This window comes from Petromyzon marinus, chromosome 1 (assembly GCF_048934315.1).
Source record: "Petromyzon marinus isolate PM22_M1 ecotype Great Lakes invasive population chromosome 1, UKy_Petmar_22M1.pri1.0, whole genome shotgun sequence".
NCBI lineage: Eukaryota > Metazoa > Chordata > Hyperoartia > Petromyzontiformes > Petromyzontidae > Petromyzon > Petromyzon marinus.
In genome coordinates, this window is record NC_133667.1 from 9,086,087 (window position 1) to 9,106,959 (window position 20,873).

Genomic DNA, 20,873 nt, shown 5'->3' on the forward strand with positions numbered 1-20,873 from the left:
ATGTGCGGGAATGCTACGCAGACATCGCGTAATGTCTATCGAACAGCCTGGGCACATGACGTCATATGACTCCTTAAGTAAATTGATCTCCAGACGCTTATTATTGATCAACTCCTGCGTTCATTTATGCTCGACCGCTGCTCTTTCGCAGTCGTTCAATCGCTTCCTTGTCACTCGTTTATAGCAAATACCGCGGTCGCTCATAATATTCACATCTCGATACCTTTGCTAATGGGAATGAAGGACTGGGTTTAGCGAGCCTGATCGTTCCCTTTCATCCGTGCAATGGGTATAAAGAGCGCTCACTCGCTCGTGGAAGGTTGCGAGTTCAACTTCCAGCCAGTGTTTACACATCCCGTCGTCGTATCTTCAGGGTCAATAATATGAGTCCCACCTTGCTGGAAAACAACATTGGTTGTCTCATGGAGGTACTTGTTCCCCACCATAGAAACGTGGAATTGCCACTGCACCTCCAATTAGCACGGTTGGCTAGGTACGGTGTGAAAGAAGTTCAACATACATGTGAACCGTTGAGCCGGTGCTGTGATTGGAGATGAGCAAATTCTCCGGTGCTCATGTGAGCAGGGAGATGTTTCGGACTGTGGCTTCATTAGTTTAACAATCGCAGAGAGAGAAATGCATGGGCAGTCTGTATGTGCGGGTGCATTTTGGGAGCAGTAATCATCAGCACTGTGCTATGAAACCTCGCAACATCACGAATTCGATTCCTGTTCACGGCCAACATCAGTGGACTGGTCCCTGGCCTCACCTATAGCAACTCAGTCTTAAGGGAGTGCTTGGTACTGTGTGTAGAATTCGGCCTCGGCGGGACACGAGGATGGTCAGTGCATGTTTGATTGCGCACCGCCCTCTCGCGCGCGTTGCCGATCTTAATAGATGCAAGCTAACAGTGCTTGCCCCCCATAAAAAAGGCCTGTGAAAGGCTGCACATGAGAGTCTGTGTGAGGAGAGTGTTGGTTTCGTAGCGTGTCGCTCATTGGAAGCAACAATCCTGATCAACTCAAAGGTTGACGTCTGGCGATGATGCGGACCATAACTGACAATCTCTGACTGAGCCCGGTCACTCTCGTGAATGATACTCATCCCTGGTCTCTTGAATTCTTACCTGGCTTCAAGAAAATAAACCTGAAGCCTGAAATCTCCATCTAACCGTGTCTTGGGCCTCCGCCAGTCAGCCTTAAAATGAGCTGGTCTTTAAATGAATGTGTGTACGTATGTATGTATGTTGAACTTCTTTCGCTCTCTAAGTAGCCAACCCTACTAATTGGAGGTGCAGGGGAAGGACAACAAACTAAGCACAAAAAGCAGTTCTCAAGAAATAAATGTTCAATGTAGATCAAGGCCGCAGCCATGGAGTCAACATTGGGGGGGGGGACCAAATCTTCCAGGGGGTCTGGGGGTCCCAATCCAGAAAAATATCTAAATTTGAAAACTCATTTCCTGCCTAAAATATTTTTTTTAAAAATCACTAACACATAGTATGGACTTTTTTTTACAATAATGTCTAATAGTGTATTGTATTACATTGCTCTGTTTTTACATTTTGACCATTTCTTGTTTCATTGTATGTAATGACAGAGATTCGGGATTTATAAAGTACAACCATAACCACAATCATATAAACATACATCTATGCGTTGATTTATATGAAGAAAAGTCCAGATAATATGGCCAAGGTTTAGCAAATTGTTGTTTTTATTTACATAGCGTAGCAATTTTTTATAGCAATATATTTGGGGGTGGGGGGGGGGACATTTTGAGCATATTTGAATATATATTAAGATAATTACGGCCTTGATCTAGATGATTGAAGAGTACATAGCTCCAGTGGCTTCACAATATCGGAAGGAAGAGCATTTCAGACGGCCGCAGAAGCGCATCTGAAAGTGCACAATGCTGTGACCACCGTCTTTGTTCGAGGGCTCGCCAAGAGCCGCTGCTGTGAGGATGACCCAAGTACCCGTGATGGTTCATGCTCCATAACAGGAGCATAAATACACTGTGCGATGCATGCACATCTGCAGTCGGGGGGGGGGTATAAATACGCCTGTGTGTGGAATTGGCCCCAATAACAACCCTTCATATGTGCCGCACGCACCAGCCTTGACGGGAATTAGGGACATTTGCCCGTGTGTTTTGCGATGAGCCGAAGCAATGTGATTTTGCTACTTGTTATCCCCCGACCCCCCCATCACCTCGCCCCCTTCCCACCCCGTCCCTACTGAGAGTAAGAGGGAGGAGAGTATGAGATGGATGATGATGATGATGGGCTGGGATAGTAATTATGGCTCATTAACGGGGAAGCGAGGTCTCCGGAAATCAACGGTGGCGCTTGAGCAGAGGGAGCTGAGAGTAAGTGACGCACACGGCTGGTGAGAGATAAGGACAGACGCAGAAGCGCAGGGAACTGAGGTGTGGGGAGGGGGGGAGTGGGGGTGAGACTCACAGGAGTCGGTGGGTCACGTCATGATGTGAGCCACAATGGTGACGATTATTATTTGCGCACTCGCGCAAACCATGGCAGATGCACAAATGAAAAATGTAAAAGCTCTACATTGCGCGACTGTGGTCATCCAGCACAGACCATATAACACATCACGACTCAATGCCCGACCCACAAATACGAAGAAGACATCACAGCGATACACGACTCCGCTTGACAACGTGAACGTGAAATTGTAGTTGTTGCTCTGCCAGATTACTTCAAGCATACGAATTGAAGAATATTATTACTGGCACTTCGTGGACAGCGAGACAATGCCCGGTTAATTTTGTGAAAACTTCAATGAAGTGTCTATGAGTTAGAAATGCTGTTAAGTAAAACAAATACGAGCGATATATATGATGCACGTCGGCCTTGTATCGTGTTCTGTGAACGTTGGCTGGCTTTGCCTGCTGCTGTGCTCAAATTTTAACCGAGGCAGGCCGCTGTTAACCAGTCCTTTCCCGCTTACATTGTTTATACATACGTGAGAATCTATTTAAAAACTGTAAAAAAAAGATTTTTTTTTAATCTATAAAGCGATTATGCAACCGGTAGACACTGAGCAATGATAATCTGATTACATCACTGAGCATTGGGTAAAAATGTAATGGTCCGGATTTACCAGCATCCGCCCCCCCCCCCTCCTCCGCCTCGGGTAATATCATTACACGTAACGCATATCGCGCCTGCCGACGGCTTACAGCCGCAACGGAGTGAGTTGATATTCATATGCTTGGTTCTTTCGGTAAAGTCACCACGTAGAAGGGAAACAATAAAATAATAAAAATATAAAACAATAAAATTATCACGACGTTTCGATTGCAACACAAGCAATCATCATCAGGTGTGAAAACCACAGCAACAGTTGAGTTCAGGCCCAAGCTCTGTGGCCCATTGGACGGAGGGTGGAGAGGCAATTTGCGTGTGACCTGACGACTGTCTGTGTTACGCACCCACATAATCATAAACAGCAACAACAACGACACCTAGCTCCTACAAATTCTGACCAAGCAACTCTGTCCCCGCTCCAAATCCGCTCTCCCACCCAAACCACCGCTTGTGTGCAGATCTCTCGATTTGAGGTGCTGTGTGCTGTCGCGTTTACGAGCGTCCTTCTTTCTAGATATGAAACGATGTGAAATCACAGCTGTTATTAGAGGGGGCAACAGCGACGTTGTTTTTTTTTCTCTCAAACAACTTTGAATTGAAAGTGAATGGCAGGGTTCATACGAGCGGAGTGGTGTGCTCTCGGCTCGAGACGTGGTATAGATAAGACATACATGGCTATGCAGTATATAGACCAGCCACCCTGCAGTATGTGATATCGACGAAACACACTGGGTATATCTTTTTGGTTCTTTCGGTGAAGTCACCACGTAGAATGAGAATAAAACAATCAAACAAAATAAGACGATAAAATTCTCACGACGTTTCGGCCACAACACAAGTAGCCTTCTTCAGGTGAAGGAACAGAACTGTCGGGACGACAGCGCTTCAGTGAACGCTGCTAAGATTCGCAGCTAGCTTAAGCTAGCTTAAAAGACGCTGCGAATCTGAGCAGCGTTCATTGAAGCATTGTCGTCCCGACAGTTCTGTTCCTTCACCTGAATAAGGCTACTTGTGTTGTGGCCGAAACGTCGTGAGAATTTTATTGTCTTATTTTGATTTATTGTTTTATTCTCATTCCACGTGGTGACTTTAACGAAAGAACCAAGAAGATGAATCCTTGCAGTCACGAAAGCTTTAAATCGAAATTTAAACACTGGGCATATTCAATGCCCCGTTAATTTGTGCATCATTGTAACCATTTATTTGCAGCGCTTCTTTAACACGTTGAATTAAGTGTATCTTTGCCGTGTGGCTAGACCACGGCAAAGATACACTTCACGAATGCCAAAACCAAATCAAATAACACGAGCATTGAAACTGCCCAAGTAATTAAAACGATTAAAAATACCGTACATTGCGGGAGTAACTGATAAACTAGCCAGATCTTCTTTGGTTCTTTCGGTAAAGTCACATAGAATGAGAATAAAATAATACATTGATAAAATAAAATAACACAATAATATTCTCACGACGTTTCGGCCACAACACAAGCGGCCTTCATCAGGTGAAGGGACGAGACTGTCTGGAGGACAGCGCTGGAGTGAAAAAGCCACGCTCAGATCACGACCTTTAAGCTGTGTGAGAAGAAACAAAGCGCCTAAAGGTCGTGATCTGAGCGTGGCTTTTTCACTCCAGCGTTGTCCTCCAGACAGTCTCGTCCCTTCACCTGATGAAGGCCGCTTGTGTTGTGGCCGAAACGTCGTGAGAATATTATTGTGTTATTTTATTTTATCAATTTATTATTTTATTCTCATTCTACGTGACTTTACCGAAAGAACCAAAGAAGATGAATCCTTGCAGTCACGAAAGCTTTAAATCGAAATTTAAACTAGCCAGATGTTTGGAAAAACAAAACATCCGAGTTAGATTTGGCACGGTGCGTAAAATACAGATATTAATATCCAGTACAAAATATGTATTATCAAAGCTATCAACAGAAGGTGTGTACAGGATTAACAGCACGTGGTAAATGTTATGTTGGGCAAACAGGACGAGTGATCAGCACGAGACTAAAAGAACTTCAGAGAAATATTAAATAATCCCAAATACAACTGTCAGCAGTAGCAGAACACATGTGCCAACAAGGACACTCAATTGATTTTGATAATGTTGAAGTTCTGTGCCAAACTAGCTACTGCTGGCCAAGACTAATTAGAAAATCTATCGAAATTGAAAGAAAAAAATGTAAGTGTTGGGATAGCTACCGCCTTAGTGCTGCGTGGAAGCGAATCATCAAATAATGCATTATTTAAATGCATGCCTGTACAGGGCACCATACTTCAATAGGGATTACCGTTCGTACGGCTATTTAATACACACAATGCACAGGAATGGGACGATCAAAGGGCTCGCATAATGTACATGTATAATAATGTATAAATAATGTACGTTTACTCATTAATCCCCTCCCCCACTTTGTGCAAGCGCGCAGAAGCGTGGTCACCACATCTACGCCTCTATGTAAGGAACAAAAGAGGTGGACTTCTCCACAAATCTGGCTGTCGCCTGGTGAAGCTAGTGGTAATTACCGGCGAAACGTCAAACTCAGATTGTAAATGTTGTGGCTTGGCTCTCCAACACACCGGTGTGCTGTACTAGTATACTACACTATACACTACACTACTACACTACACTACTACACACTACACTATACACTACACCATACACTACACTACTATACACAATACACTACACTACCACACACTACACTATACACTACACTACTACACACTACACAATACACTACACTACTACACACTACACTGCTATACACTACACTATACACTACACTCCACCAGCGTGCTGTACTAGTGACGAATTGGCCACGTTCTGTTTACGTGACAAACCTTACCAGTTGGCTGTGTCGGGTGGTGGCGGGTTTTAACGACACATTTATATATTTACGCGACCTAACCGCCAAACAAATTTTATATTATGGATGATATTATTGTGTTGGGTTTCTTGTGTAGTTGGTGTGTATTGTGTGTGTTCACGTGGGTCGTGATGCATTTGTGTTCTTGTAGTTTTCAAACGTGGTCTTCAATGTCTGCGTGGTCATGTCTGTCTGTTTGTGTATGTGAGTGACGTTCATATACAGCGTGGTCCAAAAGTCAGGACACCTGGGTGTATTATGTTTGTTTTAACAAAGGTTGTATAATAATAATTAGAAAGAAACAGGAAGATTTCTCCACAAATCTGGCTGTCGCCTGATGATGCCAGTTGGAATTACTGGCGAACAAACGTCGTGCTCGAATTGTCAATGTTGTGGGTTTACTCTCCAGCACACCGGTGTGCTGTACCAGTAACGAATTAGCACGATTTTTTTTTACGTGACAAACATTACTAATTGGCTGTGTCGGTCGGTGGCGGGTTTAACGACACATTTATATTTACGTGATCTAACCCCCCAAAAAAACCTCTATTATGGATTAAATAATGTATTTTAACACATGTTCAAACTGACTGCCATTAACATGAATTCGCTTTTGAAATTAATGTAGGGCTTTTATTTATTTATTTATTACAGGTGTAATCTCTGAACATTCATCAATTATGTTTGTCTCAATTCATTCAAGGGTTCTTGGTCGAGTTTTGTAAATGATGGATTTGAGGTGACGAAAAATTAAATAACAATGATAATAGATGAAATATTAACTTAAATAACAAACAGTCAAAACATTGAATGCCAGTGTTAACATAAATGAAATAATCCGATGTGTCCTGCTGACTTATGGGCAACACTTTTGCGTGTGTGGGGGTGCTTATTGTGTGGGAGCGGTGGCATAAGCGGTTAGTGCGCTGGGCTGTGAACTTGGGAACTCAAGTTCTATTCCCGCTCACGACCAACACCGGTGACCATTTTCTGAGCCAGTTCTGGGCCTCCGCCAGGTCGAATCAGTATCAAATGAGCACCTGGTGTGGTGTAAACATCACCATTATGGAGACAAATGCGGCCGGTCGTGGTGCTGATGACCACTCACCCCCCTCATGTGCTGTGGAGGCCTTCATAATGTGCCCGCGAATACACTTGCCCCAAAAAGTGAGTTAAGGCTATACTTTAGCTGTCTTCGTAGTATTTAATGAGCGTTTTTCCTGTAGTTTTGTACACGCGTGCGGTTTGTGTTTATGTTGGGATGTGAATGTGGTGGTGAGCAGTCGTGCAGTGGTTAGCGCACTGCACTAAGAGCCCAGCGAATCGAATTCAATTCCCACTCCTGGCCAACATCAGTAAATAATCTGAAGTGGTCCTAGGCCTTCCTTAGGTCGACTTAGTCATAAATGAGTACCTGGTGCGGTGTGTAACCATCAGCATTGCGGAGGCAAAGGCAACTTGGCGTGGTGCTGGCCTCCCACCCCCTCGTGTGCGGTCCCAGCGTTAATTGGTGCTCGCTAAGAGCATTTGCCCCAAAGTCTGTTAAAGGCTCCACAGGGGAGATTTGTATTTGTGTGGTGAGTGTGCTTGCTGGGAATCCATCTAAGTGTGCGTTATTGACGAATGTCCACATCGACACGTGCTTTTGCGGAAGCACTGTTGAGATAATGGATATAGATTACATTAACCTCAGCAACCCTCTCACTCTGCGTGTCTCTTGGCTTCCCTTCTTGCTGCTTCTGTCTCATCACGGCTTCCTCCATTTATTTCAGTTTCCATATCCTTAATTCCCACTTGCGTTTGTCCCTGAAGTCCCTCCCCTCCCCTCTGCAGCCGTTCCGTGTCGGCGAGTATACATGTATCTTCTTGGTTCTTTCGGTAAAGTCACGTAGAATGAGAATAAAACAATAAAACAAAGCAAGACAATACAATTCTCACGACGTTTCGGCCACAACACAAGTAGCCTTCTTCAGGTAAAGGAACAGAACTGTCGGGACGACAGCGCTTCAATGAACGCTGCTAAAATTCGCAGCGTCTTTTAAGCTAGCTTAAGCTAGCTGCGAATCTGAGCAGCGTTCATTGAAGCGCTGTCGTCCCGACAGTTCTGTTCCTTCACCTGAAGAAGGCTACTTGTGTTGTGGCCGAAACGTCGTGAGAATTTTATTGTCTTGTTTTGTTTTATTGTTTTATTCTCATTCTACGTGACTTTACCGAAAGAACCAAGAAGATGAATCCTTGCAGTCACGAAAGCTTTAAATCGAAATTTGAGTATACATGTAGTTTACACGTCGCGTACATGTGTCGAGGAATAATTGATGATGTGATGTCACCCTGGGGGAGATAATGGATGAGGTCATGTTTCCCTGTGATATATATATATAAGCAGGGGCCCGTGACGTGAGCGGGGTCGTCGTCAGGGGCCGGGAACGAGAGAGGTAGAGAGTGAGGACCCAGGGTAAGGGGGGAATTAGCACCAGGCTAGGGTGGCTACTTCACCCGGCCGACCAAGTTGGCTGATCCCTCGGTCGGTGCTGAGGGAAGAGCCCGAATAGCCTGGGTGGGCGCTAGTGACCTCCCAGCACCCTTCCCCCCTGGGGATAATCATACTGGCTATCCACTGTTGGGCGTAAGCCCTATTTCAGTTCCTAGGCGTAAGCCCCTAATAAACCTGGCATCCGCCCTTATTGAAGAACTGCGTCAGCGTCGTCTCTTACACCACAACACATGTACAAAAACATGCAAAACCTTTCCGTCAATTCACTGCCATATGAGGGCCTCCCCAAGGTCGTGCATGCAGGTCGTAGCCGGGGCGGGGGGGATCATACTACACCACGTCAGTGCATGTCGGTGAATGCATAGACTGTGCAGCATAAAGATACAGTACAACGATCAGATAGATATTTTGTTGCATTGCCCTCTGCTGTCATCACGCAAACTCTGGTGATCCTCGCAGCGGCTTTTGGCGAGCCATCGAACAAAGACGGTCACGGTCACTGCGTCGCGCGCTTTGAGATGCCCTTCCGCGGACATCTGGAATGCTCTTCCTTCCGATAGTCGGAAGGCACCGGAGCTATGCACTGTTAAACATAGATTGAAAACTAATTTCTTGATAACTAGTTTTGCGTAGTTTGTTGTCCTTCCTCTGCACCTCCAAGTAGCACGGTTGGCTACGTACGCTGCGAAATAAGATCAACATACATACAACAAGGCCCCCACAGCAGCCTACAACACCTGCAGATGGTCATCCTCCTATAATAGTGTCCTCCATGACGGTCTCCACAACATCAACATTCCCCACCACCTGCAATCCCTGCCCCTACTTGACCTGGAGTAACCCCGACACGTGACGATGACGTGATTGGTGGCTGGAGATGAGGTGACAGGGTCCGACGCGTGACGATGACGTGATTGGTGACTGTAGATGACGTGACAGGGTCCGTCACGTGACGATCACGTGATTGGTGGCTGGAGATGAGGTTACAGGGTCTGTCACGTGACGCTCACGTGATTGGTGGCTGGAGATGAGGTTACAGGGTCCGACACGTGACTATGACGTGATTGGTGGCTGGAGATGAGGTCACAGGGTCCGTCACGTGACGATCACGTGATTGGTGGCTGGAGATGAGGTGACAGGGTCCAAGATGTGACGATGTGTGATTGGTGGCTGGAGATGAGGTGACAGGGTCCGACACGTGACGATGACGTGATTGGTGGCTGTAGATGAGGTGACAGGGTCCGACACGTGACGATGACGTGATTAGTGGCTGGAGATGAGGTCACAGGGTCCGTCACGTGACGCTCACGTGATTGGTGGCTGGAGATGAGGTGACAGGGTCCGACACGTGACTATGACGTGATTGGTGGCTGGAGATGAGGTGACAGGGTCCGTCACGTGACGAACACGTGATTGGTGGCTGGAGATGAGGTGACAGGGTCCAAGATGTGACGATGTGTGATTGGTGGCTGGAGATGAGGTGACAGGGTCCGACACGTGACGATGACGTGATTGGTGGCTGGAGATGAGGTGACAGGGATGAGGGGATGGGGAGGGAATGCGAGAGGGGACCGTGGGAATAAGAGAGGACATTGGAGGCGTGACGGACGTGTGATACATGGACTGGGACGCTTACATTTTGGTGGGGAGAGAGTGTCTGCTACAATGTCATCTCCACGGTGCTCATCCTAGGTTGTGGTCCCTCCCCTGGTTGTCTGCCATTCCACCTCTCTACCGGGTGGCCTAAAAGTCAGGACACAGAGGGTTATATTTATTGTAACACTGGCATTAAGACATTACAATTGGTTATTCTTAAAGTTAATATTGTGTGTCTATTGTAAATGACTGATATCTAATTTTTCTTATTCCTTTTCAAATGACGTTTCAAAATGAAAAAAAGGAATATTGACTGCATTGAGACGAAACGCAATTGATGAGCGTTCAAAGATTAAACCCGTAATCGTGAAAAAAACCTCACAAATTTATTTCAAAACACATTTCGTGCATGACGTCATTCATGGACGGCCCCTAATGTCTCCAAATCCGTGTGTGTGTGTTTGTTTTCACAGGACGGAGATAACAAATTCGCGAAGTGCACAAACGACACGAGCTGCCTTCCCAGGCACAACGATCACCTCTATAGCGGTGCGAGAGGCCGTGTGTTGCAGGATATGAATGCGTGTGTGTGTGTGTGGGAGGGGGTGGGGAGCGGTGGTGCAGTGGTTTAGGAGGTGCGCAATGAGAGTAACAAGCCGATAATCCTCGGTCTCAGAACCTCTCCCCTACCCCCCACCCCCCATGACACTGCTCACAGCACACCTCAAAGTTGGCGGTCTAACACCGGCACGGAGGTGGGAGTTGTCTTGCTGTTTGTTTTTTCGGTAAAGTCACGTAGAAATAAGAAATAATAAAAAAATGACATAATATTATGTAAGAAAAAAATACATAATATTATGTATTTTTTTAATTTACGTAATATTACGTATTTTTTTAATTATTATTTATTATTTCTACGTGACTTTACCGAAAAAAACCAAAGAGTAATTCCTGCAGTCACGAAAGCCCCAAATCAAGTTGTCTTGCTGTGTTGATGTGTTCGCTATAGCCGTGGGGCAGGCGCTGTGATGGTCAGCGCGCAGCACTGCGAACCCGGCGACCCGAGTTCGATTTCTGCTGGCGGCCAATAACAGCGGGGGGCATACTTGAAACTGTCCTGTGCCTCCCCTAGGTCGACTCAACCTTAAATGAGTGCCTAGCGCGCTGTGCAAACATCACCGCCATGGGGAGACAAAGGCGGCCGTGCGTGGTTCTGGCCACACCAACCCCCTCGTTGCATCGCGCCAGCAGCTTCGCTGAACAGCACTTGAACCCAACAGCCTATGTTGGCGCAACGTTGGATCTTTGTCTTCGTGTGTGCCGAGTTGGGAGTGGTGGTGACGGAGTAGTGGTGCAGTAGTCCAGCGCACGGCGCTACCAAACCGTACGCCCGAAGTTTGATTCATTCTCTGAACAAACATTGGGCCCATACTCTTTGGTTCTATTGGGTAAAGTCACGTAGGTGAAAATAAAATAACAAAAAATCACGACGTTTCGGTCACAACACAAGCGGCCTTCATCAGGTGAAGGGACGAGACTGTCTGGAGGACAGCGCTGGAGTGGAAGAAGCCACGCTTAGATCACGACCTTTAAGCTGTGTGAGAAGAAAAAGACCACGCGCCTTGACAAAGGAATTAGCATATAATTTAGCACTGAAATGGCTCATTGAAATAGCTAAGTTAAAGTATACACATCCGCAGAGGTACCCCTTGACAAAGGAATTAGCGCTGGAGTGGAAGAAGCCACGCTTAGATCACGACCTTTAAGCTGTGTGAGAAGAAAAAGGCCAAGTGCCTTGACAAAGGAATTAGCATATAATTTAGCATTGAAACGGCTCATTGAAATAGCTAAGTTAAAGTATACACATCCGCAGAGGTACCCCTTGACAAAGGAATAAGCGCTGGAGTGGAAGAAGCCACGCTTAGATCACTTTGAGCGATTTAGCCTTCAATGGGTAGTGCGCCTGCTGCGGTGTGTGAACATCACAACTAGGGAGACAAAGACGGCCGCGCTTGCCGCTTTTCACACCATACTCTCGTTTCGCCGTGCCAACTGTCATAGGTGCTCGCTGAATCGTCTAATCTTTGTCTTGGCGCGTGCGTGTGTGTGTGTGTGTGTCAACAGTACTATGTTAAGGAGATCATATCCCAGTAAGGGTCTGAAACCACTAATCCATACCACATCATCATGCCATCATCATCACCATATCGTCACATCACGTCATCACATTCATCTTCAGGGCATAACACGTCACAATCACCACATCACGTCGCCATCACACCGTTCGCATCATCGCACCTCCGACGAGCACGGTCGGCGACGTACGGTGCGAAAGAAGTTCAACATCGGTACATACAATGGTCCCTTGCCCAGTGTGCATTCTACTTACAACTTCATCGCAACGTATGCGAAGCCATGCACAAAGCACGTGTGTGCAATGCGTGTGGCCCACGTGTACGCGTGTTGGAACAGGTGCGTGCTGTTTGCAATATTGCGGTAGACTTGGTTGGAATTTCGATATTCAGCTGACATTCACAACCGCATCATCATCATCGCTACACTTCTAAAACCAATGGACAATTGTGAATTTGTGCACAACATTCACAGCAAGAGTGAGGTTCGTGCGAGCGTTCACAACTGGTCGGGCTTCATGTAACAGTCGTAGGCTGTGCGGTTGCGAATATTTTAACTTCATATGAAACTTCCAACCGAATCTATTGCGGTGTTAAACCAAACTTCTACGAAGACCAGCACGGCACACGAGGGACTGGGTAGCCAGCACCACGCCCGGCTGCCTTTGTCTCCCCAGTGGCGATGTTTACACACCGCACCAGGTACTCATTTGAGGCGCAGTCGACTTAGGGGAGGCCCAGGATTTTTAAAGATATTTAAGTGTCACTGGTGTTGGCCATGAGCGGGAATCGAATTCGGGTAGCCGGGTCCATAGCTTACTTAGCCTGCTAATCGCTGCACCACTGCTTATTACAAATTCACAAGCTCACGATGCATATCCACGAGACATTTTTTTGTGAATGGCCCTCCTCGGCGACTCAAGACATTGCCAGGATTAAGAAGTGGCACATTCTCTAAAATATTTAGTACTCTTTTTTGTCTCGTTTTTTCTTAAACGTCTCGTTTGTATCCTTTTTAATTTTATTTCTTACACACGTTTTGTATTCTTGGTTCTTTCGGTAAAGTCACGTAGAAGGGAAATAATAAAATAATAAAAATAAAACAATTAAATTCTCACGACGTTTCGAGTGAAACGCAAAGCAATTCATCATCAGGTGTGAAAACCACAGCAATAATTTTTTTTAATGGCGTTTTTTTCTCTTAACGTCATCGCCATCATCACACCTGATGATGATTGCTTGTGTTGCAATCGAAACGCCGTGAGAATGTAATTTTTTTGTTTGTATTATTTTATTATTTCCCTTCCACGTGACTTTACCGAAAGAACCAAGAATATGAATCCCTGCGCTCACGAAAGCTTTAAATCGAAACGTTTTGTTCTCTTATTTAATCCTAAACGGAAAAAAAATTATTTGCTTATCATTCGCGCACGCTTTGATGCACATCTCATTAGCATAAGAATACATTTCTATCAATGGACCTACGCGTGGTTGTACTGGCTCCGGTGCCAAGCTAAGGATCCCTGCAGCCCTGTTCTCGTGGTGTTATCACGTCAGTTATAGCGATCAATATTATCCATCAGAGGTCTTTTTTTGGGGGGGTGGGGGGGGGGAGTTAAATCGCATAAATATAAATGTGTCGTTAAACCTGCTACCACCCGACACAGCCAATGAGTAAGGTTTGTTACGTAAACAAAACATGCCGCTTCGTTACGAGTTCAGCACACGCACGCACGCACGGTGTGTTGGAGAGTAAAACCCCACAACTTTAACAATTGAAGTACAACGTTTCACCGGTAATTACAACAGGCTTCATGAGGCTACACGCCAGAGTTGTGGATGAATCCTCCTATGTCGGTTTTTAAATATTGACCTGCCCACTATCTTCTCTTCTTCACCCCTTCGCCCGTCTTACAACTTTGCATCCTCTTTTTCCCTCCTCACTGTCTGAACCTCATTGCCTTCATATTCTTGGTTCTTTCGGTAAAGTCACGTTAGAAGGGAAACAATAAAATAGAATATATATTTTATTGTTTAATAACAATCTACGTTAGAAGGGAAACAATAAAATAAAATATATATTTTATTGTTTCCCTTCTACGTGACTTTACCGAAATAACCAAAACTATGAATCGCTGCAGTCACGAAAGCTTTAAATCTCATTTCCTTTTTTTAAAATAATTTAAAAAAACCCTCGCTTTTCACCTCCTCGTTCCTTCTCCTGCACCTCCTTTGGGCGCGATGCTGACGAAATGTTTACTACCTCACGTGGTATAACAGGAGGAGGTTCCTGGGTTCGATCCCGACCCTGACGTCTGTATATTTGGAGTTTGCACGTTGTCCGACATGGTCGTGTGGATTTTTCTCATTTAGAAACACGCATGTCGAGTATTAGGCTGCGATACACAAATCCCAGGCGACAAGCCACTTTTGTTGAGCTCTCACTTGTGGTCAGCTCGCTTCCGGAAAAGAGCTATACAGCTCAGTGGGCCTTACCTGGTTAAACAAAAAAGAAAGTTGTCCTCTCTGTGTTCTATCAAGTCTGGATGCCCTAATCGCCACCTCCTCTTCACCTCTTAACTTTGGGTCCACCGCAGGAGAGAAGACTGGGCGCTGTGTGCCATTTGACAAGAACGTGTCGACATGCGAAGTGAATGCCTGGTGCCCGGTGGAGGTGGAGGGAAAGAACACGGGGTGACATTGAGAGCTTCACTGTCGCACGCAGCTTGCACGCACGCGCAAACCAAAGACGAGCCTTTAGGAGACTGTTGGGGCAGGTGCTGTTAGTGAGTACATCATATGAAGGCCGGCAAAGGTGTGTGACCAACACCTCGCCCGACCGCCTTTGTCTCCCCAATGCTAATGTTTACACACCGAACCAGGTAATATATATATTTTTTAAGGCTGAGTCAACCTTTGGCGGACGCCCAAGACTGGTTCAAATATACGCTTACTGTTATCGGTCGTCAGTGGGAATCGAACTCGGGTTCGTCGGGTTCGTCGCACAGTGCACTACTGCTCCCCACACACCCATACGTATATATACACACAATAATAATAGCAAATCCATTTTATCCATGAAAGCCAATACCTGCTATTTGTCATGGCGCTTTTGCCAGGCCAGGTGCATTTTGAGGCCATGTGAAGGGTCAAAGGCCCGCTGATAGGTCTCGGGACAGGCCCAGGTGCCATGGGTCGGCTGACTGAGATGATTGGTAGATGCACCAGCTGTACCCCCTATTCTGACAACTTGCTGTTTTTTAGTCGCTCGGCGCTCCGCTCGTTGTTGTGAGCGTCGCTCCTCCGCCCTCCGTTGTTGTTGGAGGGCGACTGCCTCCAACTGCCCAGTAGCGTCCTTCACGAGCCTCCTCCACAGAGGCCGATCTTGATACCACTGGTACCAGTCATTGGCAAGTCCACTCAGCTCCACGTCCTCTTCTACCACATCACTCCATCTCCTCTCCAGCCCGTGCCACGCCCGTTTAGCCCCCTCTATCTGGCAGACTAAATGACCCACCCAATGTAGTCTTGCCTGCCGGAGGACCTCACGGATGAAACTTTGTCCAGACACATGCATACGCGTTATTTCACTGATGCATTGTGTGGCCATTCTTGGATTCTTTACAGGAAGCGTCTGCTGCGTTCGGCAGAAAACTTCACCATTCTCATCAAGAACAACATCCGCTTCCCCAAGTTCAACGTCTCAAAGTGAGCAAACGAGCGATCAGGCAGGGAGGGAAGACCCCTCACACACACACACTGAAAATGTGTTGTTGTCAAAGTTGATTTTTTTCAACGTCAATTTTGTCGTGGTTTTTGTGGTTCACTGAGTGGATTCTTGAGCAGATGTGTGGGTGTGTGGGTGCTTATAAAAGCTATGGCTGATCATGAAGTTGATTTGGTGTGTGGTTACGTGGTTGGTTGAGTGTGCAATTGGTGGTGCTTGTGGTTGCATGTTTGACTGTGCAGTTGGCTGTGTGTCTGTGTGGTCGCTTGGTTGAGTGTGTCTGTGATTGGTGACTGTGTGGTTGATTGTGTGGATGTGCTTACAGGGGGAACCTGCCGGAGAACATGGACAAGAATTTCCTAAAGTCGTGCCACCATCACCCAAAGCACAACAACCTGTGCCCCATCTTTTCCCTGCGCGACATCCTAAGGAGTGCTGGGCAAGACTTCAAAAGCATCGGGATCAATGTGAGGAAGCCCACCTTATCACGAGGGCAGGTGTCAGAGACACCGCCAGAAGTAAACACAATACCAGTGGCAGCCGCACCACCAGAACCAAACACCACCACAAATTTCAAACACCCCACCAGTTTCAAACACACCACCAATTTCAAACACACCACCAATTTCAAACACCCCACCAATTTCAAACACACCACCAATTTCAAACACCCCACCAATTTCAAACACCCCACCAATTTCAAACACACCACCAATTTCAAACACCCCACCAATTTCAAACACCCAACCAATTTCAAACACCCCACCAATTTCAAACACACCACCAATTTCAAACACCCCACCAATTTCAAACACCCCACCAATTTCAAACACACCCCCAATTTCAAACACCCCACCAATTTCAAACACACCAGCAATTTCAAACACCCCACCAATTTCAAACACCCCACCAATTTCAAACACACCACAAATTTCAAACACACCACCAATTTCAAACACCCCACCAATTTCAAACACACCACCAATTTCAAACACACCACCAATGGCAGCCAGAGCACCAGGGCTGAACACAACATGCGAGAAAGTTGCCGTTGCTGAGTTGGGAAAAGTGACGAAGGCATGGGTGAGGGGTCTCGGCAGGCAGCAAAAGGCCATGTCGGGAAGATGTTGCGGGTATGTATAATGAACTTCCTTCGCGCCGTACGTAGCCAACTAATTGGAGGTGCTGGGGGGGGGGGGGGGCGGGAGACAACGAAGAGGTTCCTGCAGCGTTGAGGTTTACTTTGCGAGAGGACGAGAGTCCAGTATCAATGGTAACTCCGCTTTGTGGCATGGACCTTCATCGGTGTGATTGTCAAGAGTTTAAGAGGTGTGCTTTGAGGGTAACAGCTGATTATCATCAGGCCTCAGGCTCCCCCCCCCCATGGCACTGCTCACCTCAGTGTTGCAGTCTGACACCGGCATGGAGGTGGGAGTTGTACTGCTGTAATAATAGGGTTTCCCTCTTTTTTTCTGGCAACAAAACTGAAACCTTTTTACGAGGAATCATGTCTGCATTAGCCACAATACCTGCAGTCAAAATGCAAACAAATAACACACTCTGATAATATTTGCATTGTCCTTGAAACTGATTGGTCCACACCAGAGACGGCTTTCTTTTGAGCCTCGACCCAATTGGTGCTCGACCAGTGGACGCCAAAAGGCGTAACAGCTCAAAGACAAAAAAAGGGGGGAAACCCTATTATTATATTTTGGTACTGGCAAAGGAGGTCCAATGATTGTACTGCTGTGTTGATGCGTACGGCATACACGTGGGTTGTGTGCTGTGGTGTGGGTGAGGGGGTCGTGCAGTGGTTATTAGCGCACTGCAGTACAAACCCGGAAACCCGAGTTCGATTCCCGCTCACGGCCAGCACCATTGACGATGATCTGAACCGGGTCCTGGGCCTCCACTAGGTCGACTCAGCCTCAGATGAGTACCTGGTGTGATGTGTAAACATCGTCACTGGAAGACAAAGTGGCCGTCCATAAATGACGTCACGCACCTGGGGGGGGGGGGGGGGGTCAGACATTTGTGACGATGTGTGTGGGGGGGGGGGTGAGAAATGTGACGTCACATCAAAATGCGCAACTTAAAATAAATATAGACAACACGTTCTGCTTAACTAAATAGACTTTTTAATAAATGTTTTCTCCTACAACATCAGAGTGCAGTGCCACATTAAATACGCACTACAATGACAATAGTTTAAAGCGATTTGAAGCATGTTTTACAGTATATATATATTTTTTCTGGGGGGGGGGGGCAGAGCTTTGTGACGTCATATTTGATGTGACGCCGTTTGACTGGGGGGGGGGGTCAAAAATCGCGTGACGTCATTTATGGACGGCACCGAAGGTGGCCGTGCATGGTGCTGGCCACCCACCTCCTCGTGTGCCGTGCCGGTGCTCTCCAACAACACTTGCCCCAACGTTCTGTTTCGACTACACGGGGGGATCTTTGTGCCCCGTTGTGCAGGGTGGAGTGCTGGGCGTCCTCATCGATTGGAGGTGCGACCTCGACTTCAACACCTCGCTCTGCGAGCCGCTCTACTCGTTCCGACGCCTCGACACGGTGTCCAAGGAGAACCCCGTGGGCTCAGGGTACAACTTCCGGTGAGGTCAAACCCCCGACAACCAACATCAACACCAACATCAGTACCAACATCAGCATCAACACCAACATCAGCACCAACATCAACACCAAAATCAACACCAACATCAACATCAACACCAACATCAACATCAACACCAACATCAACACCAACATCAGCACCAACATCAACACCAACATCAGCACCAATATCCATACCAACATCAACACCAACATCAGTACCAACATCAACACCAACATCAACACCAACATCAGTACCAACATCAACACCAACATCAGTACCAACATCAACACCAACATCAACACCAACATCAGTACCAACATCAGTACCAACATCAACACGAACATCAACACCAACATCAGTACCAACATCAACACCAACATCAGTACCAACATCAACACCAATATCAACACCAACATCAGTACCAACATCAACACCAACATCAACACCAAGATCAGTACCAACATCAACATCAACACCAACATCAACACCAACACCAACATCAACACCAACATCAGTACCAACATCAACACCAACATCAGTACCAACATCAACACCAACATCAGTACCAACATCAACATCAGTACCAACATCAACATCAGTACCAACATCAGTACAACACCAACATCAACACCAACACCAACATCAACACCAACATCATCAACACCAACATCAGTACCAACATCAACACCAACATCAGTACCAACATCAACACCAACATCAACACCAACATCAACACCAACATCAACACCAATACCAACACCAACATCATCAACACAGTGGCGGTTTGTCAACTTGCAACGTGAACGACAAAGCCAACGCGGGGATGCCAACGGGAACGCCGCTGACACCAACACCAACAGCAGTACCAACATCATCAACACCGTGGCGTCACACCAACACCCACGTCAGTACCAACATCATCAACACCGTGGCGTCACACCAGCACCAGTACCAACATCATCAACACCGTGGCGTCACACCAACACCCACGTCAGTACCAACATCATCAACACCGTGGCGTCACACCAACACCAACATCAGTACCAACATCATCAACACCGTGGCGTCACACCAACACCAGCATCAGTACCAACAATCATCAACACCGTGGCGTCACACCAACACCAACATCAGTACCAACATCACCAACACCGTGGCGTCACACCAACACCAACATCAGTACCAACATCACCAACACCGTGGCGTCACACCAACATCAGTACCAACATCACCAACACCGTGGCGTCACACCAACACCAACATCAGTACCAACATCACCAACACCGTGGCGTCACACCAACACCAACATCAGTACCAACAATCATCAACACCGTGGCGTCACACCAACACCAACATCATCAACACCGTGGCGTCACACCAACACCAGCATCAGTACCAACATCATCAACACCGTGGCGTCACACCAACACCAGCATCAGTACCAACATCATCAACACCGTGGCGTCACACCAACACCAACACCAGTACCAACAACATCAACACCGTGGCGTCACACCAACACCAACACCAGTACCAACATCATCAACACCGTGGCGTCACACCAACACCAGCATCAGTACCAACATCATCAACACCGTGGCGTCACACCAACACCCACGTCAGTACCAACATCATCAACACCGTGGCGTCACACCAACACCAGCATCAGTACCAACATCATCAACACCGCGGCGTCACACCAACACCCACGTCAGTACCAACATCATCAACACCGTGGCGTCACACCAACACCAACATCATCAACACCGTGGCGTCACACCAACACCAACATCAGCCAAACACCTGCGGGGACACGGAATCCTCGCGGTTCGCGGACACCCGCGCATGCAACGGCGAAAGGGCGGCACAAACAAAACAAGCCCCCCATCCGCCCTTCAAGTGGCGTGGCGGGTGAGGTCGCGGCGGCTGGTGGGGTCACGGTGGCGAGTGAGGTCACGGCGACGGGGGAGGTCACGGTAGCGGGTGAGGTCACGGCGGCGGGCGAGGTCACGGCGGCGGGGGAGGTCACGGCGGTGGGTGAGGTCACGGCAACGGGCGAGGTCACGGCGGCTGGTGAGGCCACGGCGGCGGGTGAGGTCACGGCGGCTGGTGAGGTCATGGTGGCTGATGAGGTCATGGTGGCTGGTGAGGTCACGGCGGCGGTCGAGGTCGCGGCGGCCGGTGAGGTCGAAGGCTCGCGTGGCAAGGGGTTGGCGGGACGGACGCCGGGTGCCGCCACGTGCTATTTTTGACTGACCTGAGATGACTTGGGGCAGATGCAAACACCCCGTGCTCGCCCGCTTTCGTTTTAGCCGCCGGG

At 47.3% G+C, this 20,873-nt stretch overlaps 1 protein-coding gene across 1 annotated transcript in view; it reads left to right on the plus strand.

Annotated features, from left to right (window-relative positions):
* LOC116944327 (P2X purinoceptor 3-like) overlaps positions 1–20,873 on the plus strand; it is a 45,653-nt gene that overhangs the window by 16,770 nt on the left and 8,010 nt on the right. Inside the window, exons 4-8 of the mRNA XM_032957920.2 lie at positions 10,551–10,626; positions 14,807–14,903; positions 15,837–15,917; positions 16,262–16,403; positions 18,415–18,551. Coding sequence (XP_032813811.1) covers positions 10,551–10,626; positions 14,807–14,903; positions 15,837–15,917; positions 16,262–16,403; positions 18,415–18,551 — 533 coding nt within the window. The remainder of the gene's footprint in view (positions 1–10,550; positions 10,627–14,806; positions 14,904–15,836; positions 15,918–16,261; positions 16,404–18,414; positions 18,552–20,873) is intronic.